Below are 22,651 nucleotides of genomic sequence, written 5' to 3' on the forward strand. Positions count from 1 at the left end.
TGGTTTTTCTAACCTTCGCCATCATCATTTGAGCCCATTGGCCACAGAATCTGACTCCAGGTTTAGTGCTTTTTCCACTAGAGTTTCCTCTTCTTCCATCTGAGTATGACTTAATTCAGTGGCAGTTGACCTGGTCTATCAGTCCAAAAGGGGAGGCAATGTTCGCACGCTTGCCGCTGCCTGAGGAAACCACAGTTACAGCCCCTGGGGCTCTTCCAGAGCCGTGGCGTCACTGGATTGGCCTGCCCTGCTCTGTGGAAGTTGCCCAGTGATACCCCTTCCATGGGTCAATCTGTGCCGTCAACTTGATTATTATGAGCAACTCCCACGTCTTGTCACTGAGTACCAGTCTACAGGGTTCCTGTGCTGAGTGACATGTGACTGGATGAAAACTGGAAACTTCAACCAGGCTTTTTGAAAGAAGAGCAGGGCAGGCACCCCTGACCTCTTGTGTCTTGACTCTCCTTTGTCTCCCTGGGCTCCGTTCACTCTGAATATTCATGTCTGTTTCTTCATCCTTTTCAGAGTCCTCATATTTATTACAGTGATTTGCACAATCCTTTTGAGCTTATTCTCTGGAAAAAAATAGGCAAAAAGTGCTTTACTTACCAAACAAGGGGGAGTTATGTTTTTGGGAGAAAAAAAACAAACCAAAAAAAACCCCAAACTAATTGCAAGCTCCTGGAGTGGCTTTGATGGAATATCACTATTGAGAGTATGGGGAAGAGAATCTTGCATGTAACTGATACCAGGTTTCTCTGTGTAGGTGAAAACAGAAAGAGCACAGAGCATCAGTGAGACTTTATTTATTTATTTTTTTAATTTGGTAAGGACAAGGGAGCTGTATGACCAGGTACATGTCTTCTCTCATGAGGACATCAGCCTGGTTGGAAACTTTTCACTAACTTTGCTGCTCACCTGGGGACTGAAGAAAACAGGCGAATTAGACTTTTAGAAGTGGCTTTTCTGGTTCCTTGGATGAGTCCCTAATTACTCTTAGTCTTCTAATATAAAAGGCAAAGTAATCCTCATTTGCAGAGAACTAGAACTTTCTCAGGCTGGAAGGGAAGTTTGTCAAGGGAGAAGAGAAAGCTGATGGATTGACCTGTGTCAAAGGCCAGCCAGAATCCAGAGTGGACTGTATCTTGCTGAGTGCTCTACTCACAGGGTAGTGGAGGGCCTCCCTTTCCACTGTTTGTGTTCCTTTGGGATCTTCTGAGCACTTTCTTTTTTTTTTTTTTAAGATTTTATTTATTTATTTGACAGAGAGAGACACAGTGAGAGAGGGAACACAAGCAGGGGGAGTGGGAGAGGGAGAAGCAGGCTTCCCGCTGAGCAGGGAGCCCGATACGGAACTCGATCCCAGGACCCCGGGATCATGACCTGAGCCACTGAGCCACCGAGCCACCCAGGCGCCCCTTCTGAGCACTTCTAAATTGATGCCTGTTGAGGTTGTTGGGCATTTCTCCTATGGCAGACCACCCGCTCTCTGTTGATCCTTGAGATAGCTTCAGCAGGGAGGTCATTTCCTTGCCCTTCCCGCGCAAAAGGGAGGGCAAGCCCCAGTAACACTGCACAGTGTCAGGGCCTCCACTTCCCTTTTTTTCCCCTCTCAGAATCCTTGGTGGACCCACTCAGATCTATAGCAAAGCTCTTTATTTTTGAACTTGAGTGACAGGGATGTCGAGGAGCGGGCAGCTGGAAGGATACTTGATGGCAAAGGGTTTTCTACAGCTCCTATCTATTGCCAGAATAACTGAGACTGTAGGGACAACTCCCACTCCTGCACATGGACTGTTTTCCAGTTTCCTGAGTCCGGCTCAGTGAACTGCAGATTGCTCCTTTCGGAGTGGCTGTCCTTGGAAGTTGTGTCTCTCATTTGGCAACTGTTGACAAAGGGACAGATTTCCTTTGCAGGATCTACCAAACCCAAGGTATACGTGGCTGATGTCCAAGAGAAATATAATACAAGCCACATACGTGGTTTAAAATTTTCCAGAAGGAACATTAAAAATATATAAAGAAACAGGTGAAATTAATTTTAATAACATTTTCGTTAACCCAGTATACCCAAAATATTATATCTACATGCCATCAATATTAAGAAATTATTGAGATATTTTACATTCTTTTCTTTGTAGGAAGTCATCAAAATCCAGTGTGAATCTTAGACTGATAGCACATCTCAGTTTGGACTAGCCATGTTCCAAGTGCTCACTAGGCCCATGTGGCTGGTGGCTACTATATTGATTAGTGCAGGTCAATACCTGTAGACTTAATGATTATAAATTACAGTATTTTTTATTTCTTCCATGGGGCTGTTTCTTGTTGGATGGGTTGAGTACAAATGTATACTCACTAATGAAGTTCATTTAATAATGTGGGAAAGGAAAGAATTGGCTCCCTGGCCTCCCTTTCAGTAGAGTAACAACATTGGCAAGCATGAGACAGTCTTTGGAGATGACCCTTGGTGTGACCTTAAAGCTGGCATTCTGAGAACCAGGGAGGACAGTTCCTCTCTGGAGAGACTCGTCTGGGAAATGGCAGGCCTGCTCCTGGGGCAATTTCAGTTCCTTAAATCCAGTTATTGTGAGGAGGGTCAGAGGAGACTCTTAAGAGGTTAGGGAATCAGAAAAGGGCTCTGAGGGCAGGCCCTGAAACAAGAAGCCAAGCAAAAACTCCCCTCAAGTGGGCCCCTATGACTTTTCTATTCCAACTGGAGGAAATATATTATTCTGGGTCATTATTAGAAGTAATTTTAAGTGTGCTATTCTAGTTAAATTTCTAGTAGTTAAATTTTCTTTCAAAGAGCCTTGGGTGCAGTGATGGCTTACTGGATCCTTTTCAAGTTGGCTTTGCTTCTTGTTCCCCTCTAAAAGCAACTGAATTATTTAGAGTTAAGTTGCAAGTAAGCAGGAATAATTTTCTTTGGCCAAAAGACATTATTTGTATAATCGCTGGATGCTCACTCCAACTTGTTTCTCCACTTCCGTTTTTCTTTACTCATCTTGGCATAACCAGCTGGTGGGGGAATGGCAGGCACATGGGGGTGTTTATTCTAAGTTCATTTTCCCTCTTTCTTTGTCTTCCCTTCTCCTTAAACTTGAAAGCAGAATATGTCCCTTTTGAAGAACAGCTTGGTTGCAGAAGTGACTACTGTTTCATTCAGTGGTTGTGTTATTTTCCCACCAGCCTTCTCTAGGCAGGCCCTGAGGACTCCGGCTTCCTGCATTACAGCCCCGTCTCCCTGCAGAATCACCAGGAAGAAGCAGGGCCAAAAGTGCAAACAATGGGCAACTGGGACTGAGGCATTGTCCGTGAAAGGATAATAGCTCTGCCTGCAGTCGCCAACCTTCTGGAACATTATCCTCCACAGCTGAAATTCAGTTTCTCTTTTGCAGTCGAGCTTTTGGGAAACCCTCGGGAATTGCCCTAGGTTGAAGTGGATATTAGTGAAGTTAATTCTCTTCTGTTCAGGAGAAAGGCACCGGTGGGTCATGCTAATTGCCTCAGGCAGAAAGAACTCCCGGCTACATTGGGGTTTGTAATAGAAGAATGATAAGTAAGGCAGCCAGAAGAGGAAGTGTGGAGGGCTGCTTTGTGGGAGTTTCATTGATTTAGCATCTGTAGGGAAAGCTTCTTTTTTAAAAGAAAAAAATTTTCTTTTGATTAGTGCACAGGAGAACATTCAAAACTAAGACAGATAGCGGCCAACTGGGACCACTGTGCAGCCTGGAATAGTGTAGGCTGCTGTTCAATCATTTCCCCAAACAGGAAACCACAAAATGTTAGAGATTAAGGTCACTAGATCATTGGGAAAAGAGCATAACTTTGTCTGCAAAGTATTATGATGGATTGTAAATGGGCCAAATATAAGCATAAATCTCTCATCTAAAAAATGCAACAACAAAAATCCAGACTCCTCGCAAAAGCACAGTTTGCTTTCCTGTCGTACCGAGAGACCAGAGCCCCCTTTGGCGGCATTTCAGTAATTTTCCTAATAAGTAGAGGAGTAGTGGGGGAAGCTGAGAGAAAAGCTTTGTGTTCTGTCGGTAACACGTGTGTTTCAGTTTGGGTTTTTTTAAAAAAAAAAAGCTAAGGTTTAGATCAGTAAGTGGCCCTCACATGATTTATTTTCAGTCTCATGCTTTTCTACTGGTGACAGTGAAAATATATTGAAATCAGACTCATACACCTTTCTGCCCTAAATCCTTTCTTTCAAGTATTCAGTTGTACAGCCACCATGAAAAGCACAGATGTCTTTTTTCCCCTTTGAGTATCATGTGCGACCCCCTAAATTACTTGAAGTCAGAATCTGACTTTGGGGAGGGGCGGGGTATTTTCAGGTGAGTCTGCAGGTAAACTGGTCTGTGGCTGTCTTGGGTAATGGTTGGTTGCTTTATTATCTGCCTGGAAAATATTTACCCTTCAGAGGTGTGCATTGTGTAAAATAAGGTTAATTATCATCTGATTCTGTTCATCAGGTCTTTACTAGGGAGAGGTTTTCTTGCTGAGAGAGTTAAATCCATGAAAAAAAACTGATGTATATATATCTAGAACCTGAAAAGTTTCTGGTTTAAAATGTTAAAATGACTAGATTTTAGAAAGATTTAAGTGGAACTGACTTTTTCGTTGACCGCTCTTTTAGGAGAACTTAGAGATGAAAGAGTAAATGTTCCTCTCCTCTTCTAATTATTAGAAGAATTTTGGAAAGTTAAAAAAAAGTCTGGAGTGTTAGGAGGATAGGGGTCACACCTTTTCATATCTGTTCCCTGGGTGTCTAGTCCTCAGGCTCTCCATGAATATTTACTATTGAATAAGTAGAGATTTCCCAGGAGCAGATTAAACAAGCCAACAAACAAAACACACTCCATATATAAGTGAGCATGTACTCTTTCCTCCAACTCAGACAAAAGGCCACTTCCCTTCCATTTTTCAATGGAAGTGAAATTCAGCTGCCTGTGGATCCAGGAAGGAAAGGAAATAAATGAATAGAGTTGGATTGAGAACTGTTGATCTTTCTTTTTTACCGATGACAAAGACAGATACAGAGAAATATTTTCCTCTTCTAAGACAAACAATAGCATAAGCACTGAGTCGATGACAGGTGCCCTTGCATCTCTGTCAGGGGGGACACCGAGGAAGGGGTGGGGCTGGCCTGAGGGGGCAGACACTGCCTAGGGTTAGCTCACTGTGGGTGAGTGGAAATCCAGGCAAGGCTTGGTCAGATCTCCCAGTAGATCAGTGCCAGCATCTAACTGGAAAAGCAGCAGCAACACCATGTAGACCACGTGAGCATCTATCTGCAAGCTGAACTCAGGCCTTGAGCAGCCAATTTAAAACCTCTGCATTCCACTACAGAAATGGACTTTTCAGATTTTTCTTGATCAAAAGTAACCACGATATTGATAAAATCCTGCTCTTCAGGTTACAGGATACTTTTGCATCTCACCTCCCATCCTGCCCTCCCTACAATCCCAGAATATAAATAGTCCACTTCACGGAGGAGATTAAGTAAGGCTCAGAGCGAGTCAATGACATACCCAAGGTCACTCAGTAAGCCCCGGCCTCGGGACGCTGAGCTGGGGCTGGGGGGCTGGAGCTCAGGCCTTCCGTCTGCACGCATCAGACTATTCTTATGAGCCTCTGCTGTTTGTTTTGTCAAACCAATGAGCTAGTGCAGTTGTACTGGAATTATAACTCTTTACTATGACCTAAATCACAATTGTAATTCACAGGTAACATCTTGCTTGGAAATTGTGGAGCTATTTGAATAGCTATGTTGAGCTCTTCAGATGTGTTGATAATAATAATAGCTAGTAGCATTCACTGAGCATTTACTATGTGCCCAGAATGCAGAGAGCTTTACGTGATTATGTTATGTCATCCCCCCCGGGACCCTCTGTCATAGACGCTTCTCTTCCACCCATTTTACAGATGAGGAAATGGAGCTCTAGACAGATTGAGTTAACTTAAGATCATCTTGCTAGTAAGTGGCAGAGTTAGGATTCAAACGTGGCCACAGACTGTGCTGTCCACTATAAACATCCATCCTTCATCCCATGCTTCTTGCCTGTGGAATTGCAAGTATGGAATAAAGTACCTGTTTGACGTGTTCCTTTGGGGGGCAGTGATTTAGACAGTGAGGCCGTGCAGAAGAGGGGTTAGAAGCACACACTTTGGACTCAAGCAGATCGGAGCTTGACTCTCTACCACCAGTTGCCTCATTTCCCTCTACCTTTGTCTCCTTGCCCCTAAAATGGGATAAATAACACCAGCCTTTTGGGGGTGTTGTGAAATCATGGATGTACAATGCTTAGTACAGTTCTTCCAGCAGAGGAAGAATGAGAGCATTCTGCTGTGATTCAGAAAACGTCCTTTTAAAAGCGATACTCTTTACCCTACTTTTCTGTCAGTTAAGTATGGGGAAATTCCTTGCAATCTTGAATCCCAGGCTTCAAAACTAAAAGTTCCATTACAGGAGTAATTTATAAACTTATGGCTCTGACTACCAAGAAAAGATTGCTGAGATACCGTGCCCAACGTGTGTAAAATTAGTAGTGAAAGGCATGTTATTTCAGGTGTTTGAATAGATGGAGTTCAGGTTTATCCTGGCTGGATTTCCCCCTACTATAGGCCTTTTCTGGAAGAGTGAGATTGGCAACTGAGTATTTGACACGAAAGTACCATCTGCATATTCTGAAGGCTTATTTTAGAAGAAGGGCTTTATTGAGTCTTCCAAGTCATTTTCCAGTCATCAACCTACTTGAGAAGGAGGAGGACCTAACACGCACCAAACTCCTAATTTGCATTAGGCACCATGCTAGCAACTCTGTGCACAGTATCTCATTTACTCTCACTACAGTGAGATGTAGGTCTTCCCATCTTCATGTCCAGAAAAGGGAATGCAGCCCGTGGAGGCTAAGCCACATGTCCAGGGGTTCCCAGTTACTGCATGCTGGGTCCTGGGTGACAACAGGTCCATTCACTGGTATAGGAGTTTGGATTTCATGCTTTCAGCAACAGAAACAACTGGGCTTACTCAAAGCATAAAAGGAATTGATCAGAAGACGTGATAGGTCACAGAATTCACGGAAAAATTGAAGACCCGGAGTGAGGAAAGATTGGGACCAAGGAAAATTCTGGGGATCCAGGTAGGAAAGCTAATGGGCAGACTCATCAGGGAACCCTATGTCCCTCTGCCCACAGTTCAGATTTTATGAAAAGAGCATTTGAGTGCCCTAGCTTAGGACAGATGCTCATCCTGTGCACGGAGAAGGCAGGATATTGCGATTGACAGCCTCCACTAAGGCTGGATCCATTGAGGGTGTGGGAGTCCTGTTATCAGGGGAAGGGAGAGTGGACCTAGGCAGGCCAAAGCAATCGACGATCAACATATAGCATTACAGAAAACGTTTAGAAAGTGCAACTGATTGTACCCAGTAAGTGTCAATACCATTCACGGGAGGCCAGGCCCTGCGCAAGGCTGCAGGCAGAACAAGCGCTAGGAGAGCCCGGTCCTCGGGGAGCCAATGCTCTATGTACTACAGCTGCTTCATCAGGGGCACTCCCTACCACAGAAGTGAGGCATCTGTCACCAGCTGAATAACAGTCTTGTACACATCCTTGTCCAGAGAGCCACAGTGAGAAATGACTGAGAGATGTCACCAGAGTTGGACGAACAGACCGAGGTTGTTTCTGAACCAGAGATGTGAACTGTGTCTCCTACTCAACCAACCCTCCGTTCCCGGAGGCTTTTGGTAGCACTAAACATTTAGCTGTGGGGCGTCAGGAAATGTCTGTTGGTTTGAAGGAATTTAGCTCTTTTTCTTAAGGAGTTCTAGGTAGGAGTTTGGAAGTCTGGGATCTCGGAAACATTCTGGCACCTCGCTGAGTCCCAATTTCCTTAACAGTTAAGTAGAGGCAGACGTTGTAATTCCTCTCGTCCTGACCTCGTGAAGCAGTCCGAGAATAAAGCCATATGTACAAGAAAGCACTTGGGAAGGTAAATAACAAAAATGCTTTTCTCACCTCTGCCTTTTGACCAAACAAACAAACAATGCTTGTAATCCAGTCACCTCCTACCATTTCTAATAAATGCTTGAATTCTGGAATGGGCTTTTAAGATCATCTACAAACAAACTAGTTAGGCTATTTTTACCTAGTTGTCATGAAAATCGACAGCTGGTAATATTTGAGTTAATACAAATTATTCCTCAGCAAAGACCCACCTTTTGCCAACCAAGGTTCCCAACCTCTTAGTGTTATTATTTTACTATTTTCTCATTATAAAAATATCCTAATTACATTTACCTCCCCCAAAAAAACCCCTAGAAAACAGTCAAGTCAAAACAAATCATCCATATTTTAGCTACCTTAACTGTTAGTATTTTGATGTATTCTTTTCCCAAGTTTGAAGCATCTTTTTGAAAATGTTATAGAGTACAAACAGTGGAATCATGGTCTTCATTGATTTTTTAATGTTATTTTTCCATGTCTTCACAAAACCATCAATTTCACCAAGCTAACCGGTCAGACCTCCAAGTAGTAAAAGAAAAAAAAAAAACTCTAAAGGGAGTGCCTTTGCTGTTTAATTGAGGCTTCACAGCTGTCCAGGAAAGAAAATGAGGAAACTGGGGGTTTCGGGGGGCTGCCTGGTGTTGTCACTGCAAACCACCTCCATCCAACCAGTCTTTCCCTTCTGCCTTGTTTTGTTAAATCCTTACTGAGAAGACAAGGGTAGCTGAAAGCTGCATTCATTTCTGTCTCCTCCTCTCTGTCTTTAGATCTTGTTGCCTAAAATACCAGCAAGCCTCAGGGAGAGGTTTGCCCCAGACTGTCCCAGGGTTAGCCTGAAAGCCCTGCCTCCTGGGAAACTCCTCAGGCCAGGCTGACTGGGGCAGCTGGTCACCCCACCAGGAAGAAGTGGAGGAAATATATGCAGATCCTTCGTAACTGGCCAGCTCGTCAGGGCTTAGGCTTTGTCCTGGAACCTCTCTGACTACCAGGACGTGGATTCGGGACCACCCACCCCTAAGCTCCACCCTCCTGACTCCTCAGCTCACTGTCACTGGATCCTGGGATCTCTCTTCCCACTCACCCAGCCCTAAAGGCAACTGAGATATTCCTGTCAGGGCTGATGAGAGTAAATGTGACATTTAGATAAAAATAAAAGCTCTGGAATTCTTATATTTAATGCTGGCAGCCTAAAATGCCAGCTTTGAAATCACCTCGCTTGATCATTAATCTGATTTCTTTTCTTTCTTTCTTTTTTTTTTTTTTGCATCTGACTTACGTGCCCTTTAGAAGTTAAAAATGTGTTCCTTGCTTTAAGAAGATTTCCATTTGCAGCCAGAAGTAGGCCTTCTACACATCACATGCACAAAATTATGTAGTTCAGCCCTTCACTGCCTCGTTCCAGAGAGTTAGTGCTCTTGTTTGTGATGAGTCTTGAATAACAAGGGGCACAGCTCAGGGATGGACTTCATTTCAATTCAGTCCAACGAACATGTACTCTACTACTGTACAAATAAGCCTGTTTTTGCCGTACCCTGTGGATTTGCATCCCTGAAAGATAAAAAATTCAAATCAATTTCAAAATATACTGATGATAGTAAGGTAGCTACAAGAGACACTCAGAAAGATGTGAGCTTCATTTAGTGGCCACAGAGTGGAAAACAACCAGATGTACTTGCGTATTTGCTAGTTAATCAGCATCTTTTCATGGAATTCTATAAGAGGAATTACTTTATAGATGATTATCTTTGTTAATCAGGCCTTCCTCAATTGGTGGACGATTTAAGCCTTGTTCACTGGCACAGATCATGGGTAATTGTTTCCATACTGTTGGCAAAACAGCTGTAGGAGTTTTGCATGGGCCATAAGTACCCAAGGTCTTTGAGGCAATTTCTTTGTATAAACAATGCAAATTTTTATTGCTAGAGTTGAATTGAGTTTTTTAAAGAGGCTTTAAATCGATCAGGAGTTTTCCCTTTGGGTTTCTGCTTAGGAGAGCGGAGGTGGTGATGGTGATGGGGTAACATAAAAGATCCCAGGCTCCGGCCGCAGAGGCCCAGGGCTCTTTCATCTTAGGCTGAATCCTGGCCCACTGCTGCTTGAGGATTTGGAGTGTGTAAAAGTCCTGGGCTTGTTTAATTATGTGCAAGCCTTTTAAGAAGCCTACACCAGGAAGGCAGAGATGGAAACATATGTAGTGAAACATTTTATATCCAATTTGAGGATTCAACCAAAGGTCTTCACTTGAGCGAAACCAGAACTTCCAAGTAGATCAAAGGTAGCATGGAGTTGAGGAAAACCTCTTTGTTGGGGGTTGAGTGACGATGCCTTACGAGAATTAATATCGTGTTAGTTGCATAAAAATAACCTAAAAAGAGTGGAAAACAAAGGAGAATATTATTCAGATTTGTACCACCTAAGTTAACCAACTGTTTTCATGTTTTTTAAAGTTGTATTCCATATATGTAAACATGTATGCCTACTTTCTACATTCATGATTGTGATATATATTTGACTTTCAGCTTTCATACTTAACAGTATGTGAGAAGTATTTTCCACATTGCTACGTGGTTCAGTGGAACATTTTAAATGGTTTTGCACTATCCCATAGAATTTCTGTACCACAGTTTATTTAACCCCTTCACTAATTAAGGAACTTTTAGACTGTGTTTCAGTTTTTCATTATAACACCCAATGAATATGATTATATATATATATATATATTTATATATATATATATATTTGGGGGGCTTATTTTCATAGAATTCATTCCACAAACTGGGGTTATTGGGACAGAGAGTCTCAGCATTTTCAAATCTTTTTGTTAAAAACGGATCATTGCTTTCCTGAAGAGTAGCACCGTTTTACACTTCATCAGCACTGGGTATTATCTGAATTCTTTCCCAAGCCAGTTGAATATTTTATTGTTTTTGGAGAAAAGACAGGAGTTGCTTCGGAGTTGTTTCTCCTCTAATATCCACCATCTTAGCAAAAAAAAATAAAAATTGTACTCTAGGAAGAAGAGACATTCCTCATTGTTGACAAGTGGCTATCACATGTAAGAAAAGGAGTCCTTGTAAGTGGCATGGCAAACAGAGTTGCCTCCAACAAGAAACAAATCTGAGGCACCTGCTTCTATCCATCTGCCTCATAAAATTATAGATGCCACTGTAAAAATCAGTGTTGGAGGGGAGAGCAGTATGGATTAGCAGCTCCTGAGAGAATGCTCAGCTCACCAGCCTGAAAGCTGAGTTAATGAAATGCAGTCTTCACACAAATCCAATGGTGTAGTGTTCCTCATTCCAGTAAAATGTAACCACAATCCTCTTCTTGAACATAGCTGTACATCGAAGAGTTATCACTGGATAATACAACACAAATGCTTTTGTAACTGAGAGAAGCCTTTATGCAGATTCCTATGAAGGTTCGAACTTCTGGAAGAATTGCAATGGCTGAGCCAAGGCTTGTGTTGATTTCAGGTTGTTGGTGTGTGTGGCCAACTAGAAGAAAATGACCCCACTTACCTGCTGGGCTGGCCTCCCTTGAGCACAGTATCAGAAAACTTCCCATTACCTTTTCTCTCGTGCACACACTATCTATACCTAGATAGATTACCCGACTTTACCTGCTGAATCCCGCATTTGCCCACAGCTCAGTTTTGTTTCAGGTTCTGATCTACAATGGCCAACTGGACATCATTGTGGCAGCTTCCCTGACTGAGCGCTCTCTGATGACCATGAAGTGGAAGGGGTCCCAGAAATACAAGCAGGCAGAAAGAAAAGTTTGGAAGGTCTTTAAATCCGATAACGAAGTGGCTGGTTATGTGCGGCAGGTGGATGACTTCTATCAGGTATGGAGACACTTCGGGACCTGTAGGTTGTGGGGAAGGGGATGGTGGGATGGAAACGAAAGGCTGAACACTAGTAAGTCATGACTGGCCTACGCCGGGTCAAAGTGTGTCTTCTGCGGCCCTACTTTCCACAGAGCAGAGTGTCTAAGTTCATTAAAGTACATAGTGCTTCATGTGAAACAAGTTGAAAGTTTAGATATTGTTCAGGAGATAAGGCGACACTCAAAAAGGTAATACTCAGCCCAAAAAGGCAAATCATCAATGAGAAGGTTAGTCTATTTGGGGACAAAGGGGAGCTTGAACAAATGACATGAGTTAGATTCAGTGTAATCTCTCCTGGCAAATCTGTGCTCACATTTGGGGCTCACCCATGAAGCCCCAGGACAAAATCTGTCCATCTGATGCCTCTAGTGTGACCTCCACTTCAGGGGTCAGACGTTGCTCCTGGCCAAGCCTGTCCACTGTGCCTCCAATCTGCAGGTCTCAGCTCCTCAAGGGTCAGCAGGGCTTTGTTGGTGATTACATGATGATTACACTGTTTACCTCCAGAAAGTTCTTGGAGAAATTGAGAATGCTTTTGCTTAGTTAGTCAAGAGGAGAAATTTAAGTCTTCTGGACCTGAATTTTTTTTTCCTGCAATTTTTTTATTGGAGGCAACATTGGGACCTTAGTTCTGTAGTTTTGAGTATTTGGAATTACAGCTTTCCAATGCTCGAGCTTTTCATTAGGCAAATCCATGCTCCAAATAAAAATTAATCTCAGAGGCATACTACCTTGAAAGTACTTTGCTTTGGAAAAGTAAATGAGAGTTCACAACAAATTTCATAAGGGTCACTGAGTTGTGATCTGCATTACTCACTTATGTTAGAAGAAATGATAGATCAAGCAGAAATTATGGGTAGTCTAATGTATGAAGGTACCCTTCCGTCCCCCCCGCCCCCACCCATCATTCTAACCATTTAATAACATATACGAAATTTAAATATTGTGCAACATTAATAACCTTGAACAAAGGAAACAGTTGAGAGACATCGTTCTGGGCTCAAGGAAAAGGAAACTCTATGTTGGAAAACTTAAAACATTATAGTTTCTAAATTGAGATAAATTATACCAAAGAATTAAAAACCAGTGCCACAGCAAAGTAAATGAGTCAGAGCAGAAACAGTTCTGGCAGGACGCATGTGAGGTCTGAAAATGAGGCTGGGGAAGGACGGAGAGAGGGGTGTCTGTTGACCTGCAGAGAGATCTGGAGAGGAGACGGTGAGCGCAGTGTCTGCCCTGGGTCTTCTGTAAACTGGAGCATGGGCAGTCTTGGGTTGGGTATTGACTTGAGAAATCACAATAATTGGTTAACTCTGAGATTGATTCCAAAAGATTGGAATCCCTGGACAAGTGGAGGCTTTCCATTTGCAGAAGATATTCTGGACTTCATTTTTGGTATTTATTTTCTGTTTTTAAATAACACAAGTTATATATATATAGCAATTTAAATATGTTTTTTTTAAGAGAAAAGAAAAAGTCAACATTTCGACATCTGAAATTGTCGGATTAATTAATTTTAATTAATTCCTATGTGCACAATGTTACATAAATTTTACATAATTTTAAGTTATATAAGATTGATTCTGCTTCGTTCCTTTCTAAAAATAAACTTATTTGTTGAGTTATAACATAATATAGAAAAATTCACAAATCACAAATTACAAGTAAATGAATTTTCACAGAGCAAAGATACCCATGTAACCATCACCTAAATAAAGAAATAGAATAGAACTAATGTCCCCACCGTAGTCACTATTCCCCCTTCTTCCCAAGGTAACCACTATCCTGAGTTCTAATATCCAAGGTTACCTTTGCTAGTTTTGAAATTTTATAAATGGACACATTTTGTATGTACTCTTCGGGACATTTTTGCTTGACTTTATGTTCATGAGATTTATTTACTCTCTTGAATGTAGCAGTTGTTACTTCATTTTCATCACTGTACAGTATTCTAATATATATATGATACTATATGTAATATGTGCTACAATATAATATGAATATTATATATATAATTAATATGAATTTCCTATTCTCCTTTTACATACATTTTTACTTTATTTATTTTGTCATTAAGTGCATACAGCCATAGAATTGTTATACTTTCCTGGTAAATTAAATCAACATTATTCTTATAAAGTGTCCCTTTTTAAGTCTAGTAATGCTTCTTGCCCTAAAGTCTGTTTTGTTGATAGTAGTATAACAATGCCAACTTCCTTTTGATTAATGTTTACATGAGACATCTTTTTCAGCTCTTTGTTTTCAATCTTTCTGTATCCTTATATTTAAGATGTATCTCTTTTAAGTAGCATATAATTGGGTTTTATATTTCTTTAATAGAGCCTGACAATATTTTTTTAAATGGAATAGTCCATTTACATTTAGTGTAATTACTGATATATTATGTTTAAATCTACTGCTTTACTGTTTGTTTCCTACTCATCTTACTTATTTGTATTTCTCTTTTCTTTATTGCATCCTTTTATATTACTCAAATGTTTTATATCATTTTTGGGTTTTTTCCCCTCTAGAAGCTTGTTATGCTGTACATCATTTAATCTTGTTTAATGATTATACTTAAGGATAAAATATAAATTCTGGACTTACTTAATCCTAATATAAATTAGAATTTTACCACTTTCCAAATAAATGCAAGAACCTTAGATCTTCCTTACCAACTCTCCTGGTTTTGTGTTATCATTAAAAACAAAACAAAAAATTCTGCACACAGTTCGAACACCACAAAACGTTACCTGCATCATGTTACACAGCCATGACTTACCCATGTCACTGTGACTTACCCACAAATTGATCCATTCGTACCCCTTCAGCCGCTTTCCCATTTCCATGCTTCCGACTGGAATTATTATTATTTTTTTGCTTAAAAAAAATCCATTATTTATTTTAGTAAAGTTATGTTGGCAACAGTTTGTTTTTTTTGTCTGAAAATGTCTTTGTGTTGCCTTTAGTTGAGAAGTACATTTTTCATGGAACTGAAGTTTAGCTAGGCAGTTACTGTCTTTCAGCACATAAAAGATACTATTCTGTTGTCCCCTGACTTGCATCACCTCTGATCAGAGGCCAGCTGTCCGTTTTACTGCTGTTGCTTTGGAGGTGATTTCTTCCCCCACCTGACTACTTTTTTTTTTTTTTTAAGATTTTATTTATTTATTTGACAGAGAGAGACACAGTGAGAGAGGGAACACAAGCAGGGGGAGTGGGAGAGGGAGAAGGAGGCTTCCCGCGGAGCAGGGAGCCCAACCCCAGGACCCTGGGATCATGACCTGAGCCCAAGGCAGACGCTGAATGATTGAGCCACCCAGGCGCCCCCCTCCACCTGACTACTTTTAAGATTTTCTCAGTTTTGGGTTTTCAAAAGATTTGACTGTGTGTACGTAGCTGTGATTTTAAATACATATGCATATTATGCTTGGGTTTCTTAAGCTTTTTGAAACTAAGACTTGATGTCTTTTGTCATTTTTGGAAGATTCTCAATCATTATCCTTTCAAATACTGCTTATGCTCTGTTCTCTCTTTCCTCTCGGTCTAGGACCTAATTATGCAAATGTTAGACTTTTTCATTTCATCCTGTATAGCTTTATTTCTGTTCTTTCTTCTTTCCATTCTTCAGTTTTGATATTTTCTATTTTCTCTTCTTTTTTTTTTTTTTTAAAGATTTTATTTATTTATTTGAGAGAGAGAGAATGAAGACAGAGAGCATGAGAAGGGGGAGGGTCAGAGGGAGAAGCAGACTCCCTGCCGAGCAGAGAGCCCGATGCGGGACTCGATCCTGGGACTCCAGGATCATGACCTGAGCCGAAGGCAGTCGCGTAACCAACTGAGCCACCCAGGTGCCCTCTATTTTCTCTTCTAATTTTCTATTCTTCCCTACTACTATTCCGTATATGTTGTTTAGCCCATTTATTTTTTAATTGCAGTAATTATTTTTTTATAGTTCTGGAATTTCAGTTTCATTCTTTTTTTATAAATCTCAACTCTCAGATTATTATCTATTCCTCATCTTGTCGCCTGTTTTTTCAAACACATTCATCACATTTATTTTGATGCCTGATTTATTTGACATCACTGATAACTCTTAGATTTGCATCACCCATCAGCCTGATTCTGTTGTGTTTTTTTATGGTAACTTGATCCTTTGATATGCCTACAAGTTTTCAATGGAATGTCAGACATTATGAAGGTAAACTTACAGAGATAGTTTGAGTTATTTGCTGATGATGCTTTCGTTCAAAGAGATTTTACTTTGCTTCTGTCAAGCAGTTAGAATAGGAGTCAAGCACTTCTATCACGTCTGGAAATGATTGTATTTAAATCTGTATTTTAGCCTGTCTATTTCCATGGTCCTACATTGACATCTGTAGTGTTAACTAGGGTCAGTACTCTTAGGCAGGCCATGAACACCAATTTTTGTCCCCCCACAGCTCTGTTCAGGTTTCTGGGCTCTTAACTATCATTTTAATAAAGGTTTTGTAGCCAGCTGGCCCCTGAATCAACTATTGCTTTGATGGGGAAAGGACCACAGAAAGTCAGACTCAGCTTGTTGCCCCCTCCTTTACTTTGTAAACATAGCTCCTTGTGGTAAGCAGAATAATGGTTCCCCAAAGAGGCCCCTCTCCTAATCTCTGGAATCTGTGAGTATGTTATGTCATATGGAAGAAGGAATTAAGGCTACATATGGAAATAAGGTTGCCAATCCTCTGACACAGAGATGGGGAAATTATTCTGGATTATTCAGTATCATTACAAAGGTCTTTATAAGTGAATGAGGGAGGGGGCGCCTGGCTGGCTTAGTCAGTAGAGCATGCAACTCTCGATCTTGGTGTCATGAGTTTGAGCCCCACGTTGGGGGTAGAGCTTACTTAAAAAAATAATAATAATTAGTGGATGTGGGAGACTGATGAGTCAGAATCAGAGATTTGAGGATGCTACACTGCTGACCTTGAAAATAGCAAAAGCGACCATGAGCCAAGGAGTGCAGGCAGCCTCTAGAAACTAAAAAAGGCAAGGCAACAGATTACCCTCTAGAACCTCCAGAAGAAACTCAGCCAACACCTTGATTTTAGTCCAGTAAGACCATTTCAGACTTCTAACCTCCAGAATTATAAGATAAGAAACATATGTTGTTATAAAGGCATTGAATAAGTGGTAATTTGTTACAGCAACAATAGGAAACTAATACACTCCTCATGTCCTGGCTGCCTTGATAGGTCACCATGACTTTCAAATGGGTGTGTTCTGTATTTTGTCCAGCTTTTCTAGTTTTGTTGTTTGTTTGTTTTTTAGCAGGAGGATTGAGAGCAACAAGTTTCTTTGCCAAGACAGGAAGTGGTACTTGTTGCTCTGTTCTTTTCACATGATATTTTCAAAGTTACAGTATAGATTCTTCATTTATCTTTAAGTAATATTCCATTGATTGGACGTAATTAATTTTTTTAACAATTCTCCTCCTGTTGACCATTTCAGGTTGTTTTCTTTTGTTGTTGTTGCTATTGCTAGTTATTAATTTCTTTTTTTTAATCTTTTTTTTACTTATCCACTTTATTATGTTATGTTAATCACCATACATTACATCATTAGTTTTTGATGTAATGTTCCATGATTCATTGTTTGCGTATAACACTCAGTGCTCCATTCAGTATGTGCCCTATTTAATACCCATCACCAGGCTAACCCATCCCCCCATCCCCCTCCACTCTAGAACCCTCAGTTTGTTTCTCAGAGTCCATAGTCTCTCATGGTTCATCTCCCCCTCCGATGTCCCCCCATTCATTTTTCCCTTCCTGCTATCTTCTTCTTCTTTTTTTTTTTTTTTAACATATAATGTATTATTTGTTTCAGAGGTACAGGTCTGTGATTCAACAGTCTTACACAATTCACGGTGCTCACCATAGCTAGTTATTAATTTCTAACAAATACGTGTTTCAATAGTTCTGATCTATATCAACTTTTTAAATAGATCTGTTAAAAGACACTATAATTTTTTTGTGTGCAAAATAACAAAAGAGAGGAACGAACAGAAGGTATGCCAATAAAAGACAGGAGTTATAAGGGCGGGCTCACCTACCAATATTTACGTTCAGTTATGAAAAAATAGCTTTGCTTCTTGAGCAAATGTGCTGGACGTTGTGATCAATACCTCATGGATATCATCAGAACATCTGTGCAAATCATAACAGTATCACTGCCATTTTACATACGAGGAAACAGACTCTGAAAAGGTGAACAATCCTGTATCATCCAGTGATAGGATGGGGATTCAAAATTTATGCATTTTGTTCCCATAGTGCGTTTGCCAATGTCTGTCATATTATTTCTGATACTTAATTGCCAGTAAGATAGGGAATGTTAGCTAAATAGAAGGGAAACATGCAGGAAAAAACTCCTTTAGGTAATTTTTTCATGTGTTTGAAAGATACTTGCTAAGCTTTCCTTAGGTGCAATATAAAGGAGATACTTAGCAATATTCGTGAGGTTCTGAAGTTACCTCCAGCAATGTATTAGAGCACAGTGCTCTAAAACATAGGGATCATAACAATACCTACCTGCTATGGACTAAACTGTGTCTCTCCTAATTCATATGTTGAAGACCTCACCTACGATGTGACTATATTTGGAGATAGGACCTATAAGGAAGTAGTTGAAATTAAATGAGGTCATAAGGGCAGGGGTTAGTGTCCTTAGAAGGGACACCAGAGAGCTGACCTGCTCTCCCTCTCTCTGCTGTGGGAAATCACAGCAAAAAAACAGGCATCAACAAGCCAGAATAGAGCTCCTACCAGAAACCAAATTGGCCAGCACTTTGTCTCAGCTCCAGAACTGTAAGAAATAAATGTCCGTTGTTTAAGAACAACAGTCTAGGGGTGCCTGGGTGGCTCAGTCAGTCAAGCCTCTGTCTTCGGCTCAGGTCATGATCCCAGCAGCCTGGGATCGAGCCCCGTGTTGGGCTCCCTGCTCAGTGGAGAGCCTGCTTCTCCCTCTCCTCCCTTCTTGTGCTCTCTTTAGCTATCTCTGTCCAGCCCCCCTCAGATAATGAAATCTTTAAAAAAAAATTAAAGAACAGCAGTCTTTGATATCCTTATAGAATTATTGAGGGAATTCAACAAGTTAATTAGCAGAGAGCAGTACCTTATCATAGTAAATGTTTGTTATTATTCCCCTGATTCACATAGAAAAATTATATAATAAAAGGAAAATTATAAATAGTCAAAATCAGGGAAAATGATTGAAAATCCACCCTGAAGGGACGTTTAAATAGTCATATTTAGGCTATTAAGGCTAACATAAGGTTAATAGAAGGCTCTTAACATGAATGTTGAGCTGCCAGGGAGCGATGGACAGGTCACTTGTCCCCCGTCTGATGCACGGCTTTATGCTGACAGTCCCATCAGGCGCAGATCCTTGATGGCTGTTTCTGCCACCTGTTACTTTATGTCCTCCAGACCAGCCTTGTGAACTGCTCCAGTGCCTGGCCCCGCACCTGTGTCCTGCTGGGCTCGGTGCATAGCACCTCTAGCTCGGGAAGCCAGCCTGTGGTGGCAAGACAGCACGTGCTACGGGGGTGGGGAAAGGGATGGGCCGCCACTCCGAAACTTGCGACCAATACCACACGAAGCCCGCCGACTCTTCTTGTGAATGCAAAACACATTGAGAGATGAAATGGCCCTCCTCCGGCTGCCAAAAAACGGTAACAAAGGAAGCAAGGCCCACATGTGTTTGTGATAGGGAGTGTTTTACCACACGGCAAGGGATCTGCATTTTATGTAGGTGATTTTAACATGTTGGCAGAGCTCCTGCCCGCTTATGCCTCAGCATAGGGTTGAGGGTGGCGTGTGGAGATGGGGGGGTGGGAATTAAGGAGGGAAGAGAGCCCCGGTGCTAACAAAGGCATTCTCTGTGAGCCTCGGATTGAGGATCCTGTGCAAATGTCAAGCGTCTGATAATGAAAAAAGCGGGCCTTAGCCATGGACTTGCTTTTCAGCATTAGACACACAGAACAGAAGCATGTGAATGTGACTGCCAAAAAAGAAAGCTCACTCTCTGCCAAACTCCACAGCTCTTAATTTAAAAATCGGAACCAAAGTAGACCCGTCTCTGGATGGTTACCTCAAGTGTCCATTTAAAAGAAGGACAACAGGCCTGCCCCCTCCCTGCTCCTCCCTGGGGAGCAACAGGGTAGAGAGAGGGAGCCATTCTGTCTATATGTTCCCTGTCAGGCGATGCCTTGGGAAAACCAAAGCCAGCTCCAGCCAGCCTGTGGAGATCGGGCGGAGAAGGAGGGCTGCGTGTTGTTGCCTCTGGCTGGTTCTGGCCTAGAAGGCCACGTGCCTTTGGTATCTATGCCATTCTAAGAATTAGACACTGCCTTATTACGTCATCTGGGGCAGTGGCCTTTACTCAGTTTGCTCATCTGTAAAATGCAGGGTTGGGACCGAGTTATCTGTAAGATATCTAAGAAAGATCTGAAATATCTCCTTTTCATTAATGCCCAGAAGGGCTCAGTTAGCAAGCAATTTAGAATAGAAGAGTGACCTGTGTGTGGGTGGGTGTACTGGCTTAATACATTATGGTGCAGATCAAAGGTCTCATGCTCCACCTCTCTGGCTGGTGATAAGCAGGGCCAACGCTGTCAGGGTCACCCTGCTGTTCCTTTTGGGGTCTTTCTCTGCCCTTCTCTTGAAGTTGCAGTTACTGTTCACGATCTGTTTTGATGCTGCCACTGCTTTTGAAATACAGGATGTTTTCTTTTTGCCCCACTGAATTGTTATGTCGACTCCAAGGAGGTTTTGACTCCACAGTTAGAAATACAAAATTTTAATCGGAATCACACTGATGAACTTCTTTAAGGACATCTTTCTAAAATAGACTTCGTGAAGCCAAATCTTCTGAAGAAAGCATTGAAGCCATTTCAAACTTTCCCATCTTTATTTCACTGAAAATATTTTACTGAGAGTAATTATTTTCCACGTACAGATTGAAAGAAAAGTTTGAGTCATTAGTCCGTTTTTCATTCTTATCAAACCTTATTGGGCGTAGTTCCTGCTAACACGAGTTTTGCAGAATTTCCAATTTTTTCCTGATTGCAGTTTGAGTCATTGTTATTTTTATTTTATGTGTTCATTATCAATATCAATTCAGGTTATTTAATAATTACAGGATGGATTATCTCAGCTAGATAGTATTTTACAGCTGGAACAAATTTTAGATCTCATTTTCCAGGTGGGAAAAATGGAGCCCAGAGGTTAAGTGACTGTCCCAAAGTCTCTTACCCATTTCAGGACTGAGCTGCGAGTAGATTCCAGATTCCTGGCTTCTGGCCCAGTGGTTTTCTGTTTCACAAGGGTGCACACCTCTGCAATGATGCACATGCTAGTACAGTGATAACTGGAGTCCGCATACATCTCTGCCACCATTCAGGCAGGCCTGAGAGATCATGTATTTCACATCTAATGTTAACTGTGAAGTCACAGGGGTGCACCCACTTCCTATAGACAGACAGAGTATCGGGGTTTTTAAAAGGTACTAGAGCTTAGTAGGTGGTGAGGCCAGGTTCATCCAAAGTTAAGAAGTTATGGCTTTATCTGGGAACTTCTGATATTAATAAAAGAACAGATGCTGAAATTAGCTAAAATGGACAGAGGAAATGTGGTGAGCAGAGCCTCACAGCGGGAGCCTGAAGAGCAGAGCACCAGCAGAGCGCACAGCCTGCTGGTTTCCAGTCTGGAGCCCAGAGAATAAAAGCCAGGAGAGAGACTGGGAAGGGTCCTGGGCCCTTGATGGTAGGCAAAGGGTGAGTGCTCCATTGTTTAAGCAGTGGGAGGCAGGCCATTGAACGGTTTTTTTCCCCAATGTTTTTCTGTGAAATACATATAACATAAAAGTTATCATCTTAACCATTTTCTAAATTTAATTAATTAATTTTTTAAAGTAGGCTCCAGGGGCGCCTGGGTGCCTCAGTCGTTAAGCGTCTGCCTTCGGCTCGGGTCGTGATCCCAGGGTCCTGGGATCAAGCCCCACATCGGGGTTCCCTGCTCGGCAGAAGGCCTGCTTCTCCCTCTCCCACTCCCCCTGCTTGTGTTCCCTCTCTCGCTGCCTCTCTCTTTCTCTGTCAAATACATAAATAAATAAATCTTTAAAAAAAATAATAAAGTAGGCTCCATGTCCAACGTGGGGCTTGAACTCACAACCCTGAGATCAAGAGTAGAATGTTCTACCAACTGAGCCAGCCAGGCACCCCAATCTTAACCATTCTGAAGTGTGTCATTCAGTGGCTTTAAATACATTCATAATATTGGGGCACCATCACTGCTGTCCATCTCCATAGCTCTTTTCATCTCCTAAACTGAACCTATGGCCATTGAACACTAGCAGTGTTCCCCCACTCCAGTCCTTAGTAACCACCGTTCTACTCGTTCTACTTTCTATCTCTGTGAACTTGACTGCTCTAAGTATCTTGTATAAATGCAAGCATACAGTGTTTGTCACCATGGAGGATGTTTATGCACATTTTCAAAGCTGGTCTTCGGAAGTTTAAAATGGCAGCAATAAGATGAATTCACGATGGACAGAGGTCAGGGAAGGGAATCCTGGGAAGTAGGGAGTCCTGGTAGGAGCTTTATTGGAAGAAGGTTCTCTACCTACTGTCTGAGTCCACCTTCATGATGCTTGACCCTGAGCTCCTGGAACAGAGGTTGGGAGAATAAGCTTTGGAATGCCCAAGCTGTG

General features: G+C 41.6%; 1 protein-coding gene across 5 annotated transcripts in view; it reads left to right on the forward strand.

Moving 5' to 3' along the window:
• CPVL (carboxypeptidase vitellogenic like) overlaps window positions 1-19,599 on the forward strand; it is a 101,623-nt gene extending 82,024 nt beyond the window's left edge. For all 5 annotated transcript variants that reach the window (XM_081800331.1, XM_081800334.1, XM_081800332.1 and 2 more), the window contains 2 exons: window positions 11,684-11,866; window positions 19,369-19,599. In XM_081800331.1, the coding sequence (XP_081656457.1) occupies window positions 11,684-11,866; window positions 19,369-19,584 (399 nt within the window). In that variant the 3' untranslated portion in view covers window positions 19,585-19,599. The remainder of the gene's footprint in view (window positions 1-11,683; window positions 11,867-19,368) is intronic.
• Window positions 19,600-22,651: the final 3,052 nt, after the last annotated feature.

Source organism: Leptonychotes weddellii, chromosome 12 (genome assembly GCF_054177405.1).
Source record: "Leptonychotes weddellii isolate Sample4059 chromosome 12, ASM5417740v2, whole genome shotgun sequence".
Classification (NCBI taxonomy): domain Eukaryota; kingdom Metazoa; phylum Chordata; class Mammalia; order Carnivora; family Phocidae; genus Leptonychotes; species Leptonychotes weddellii.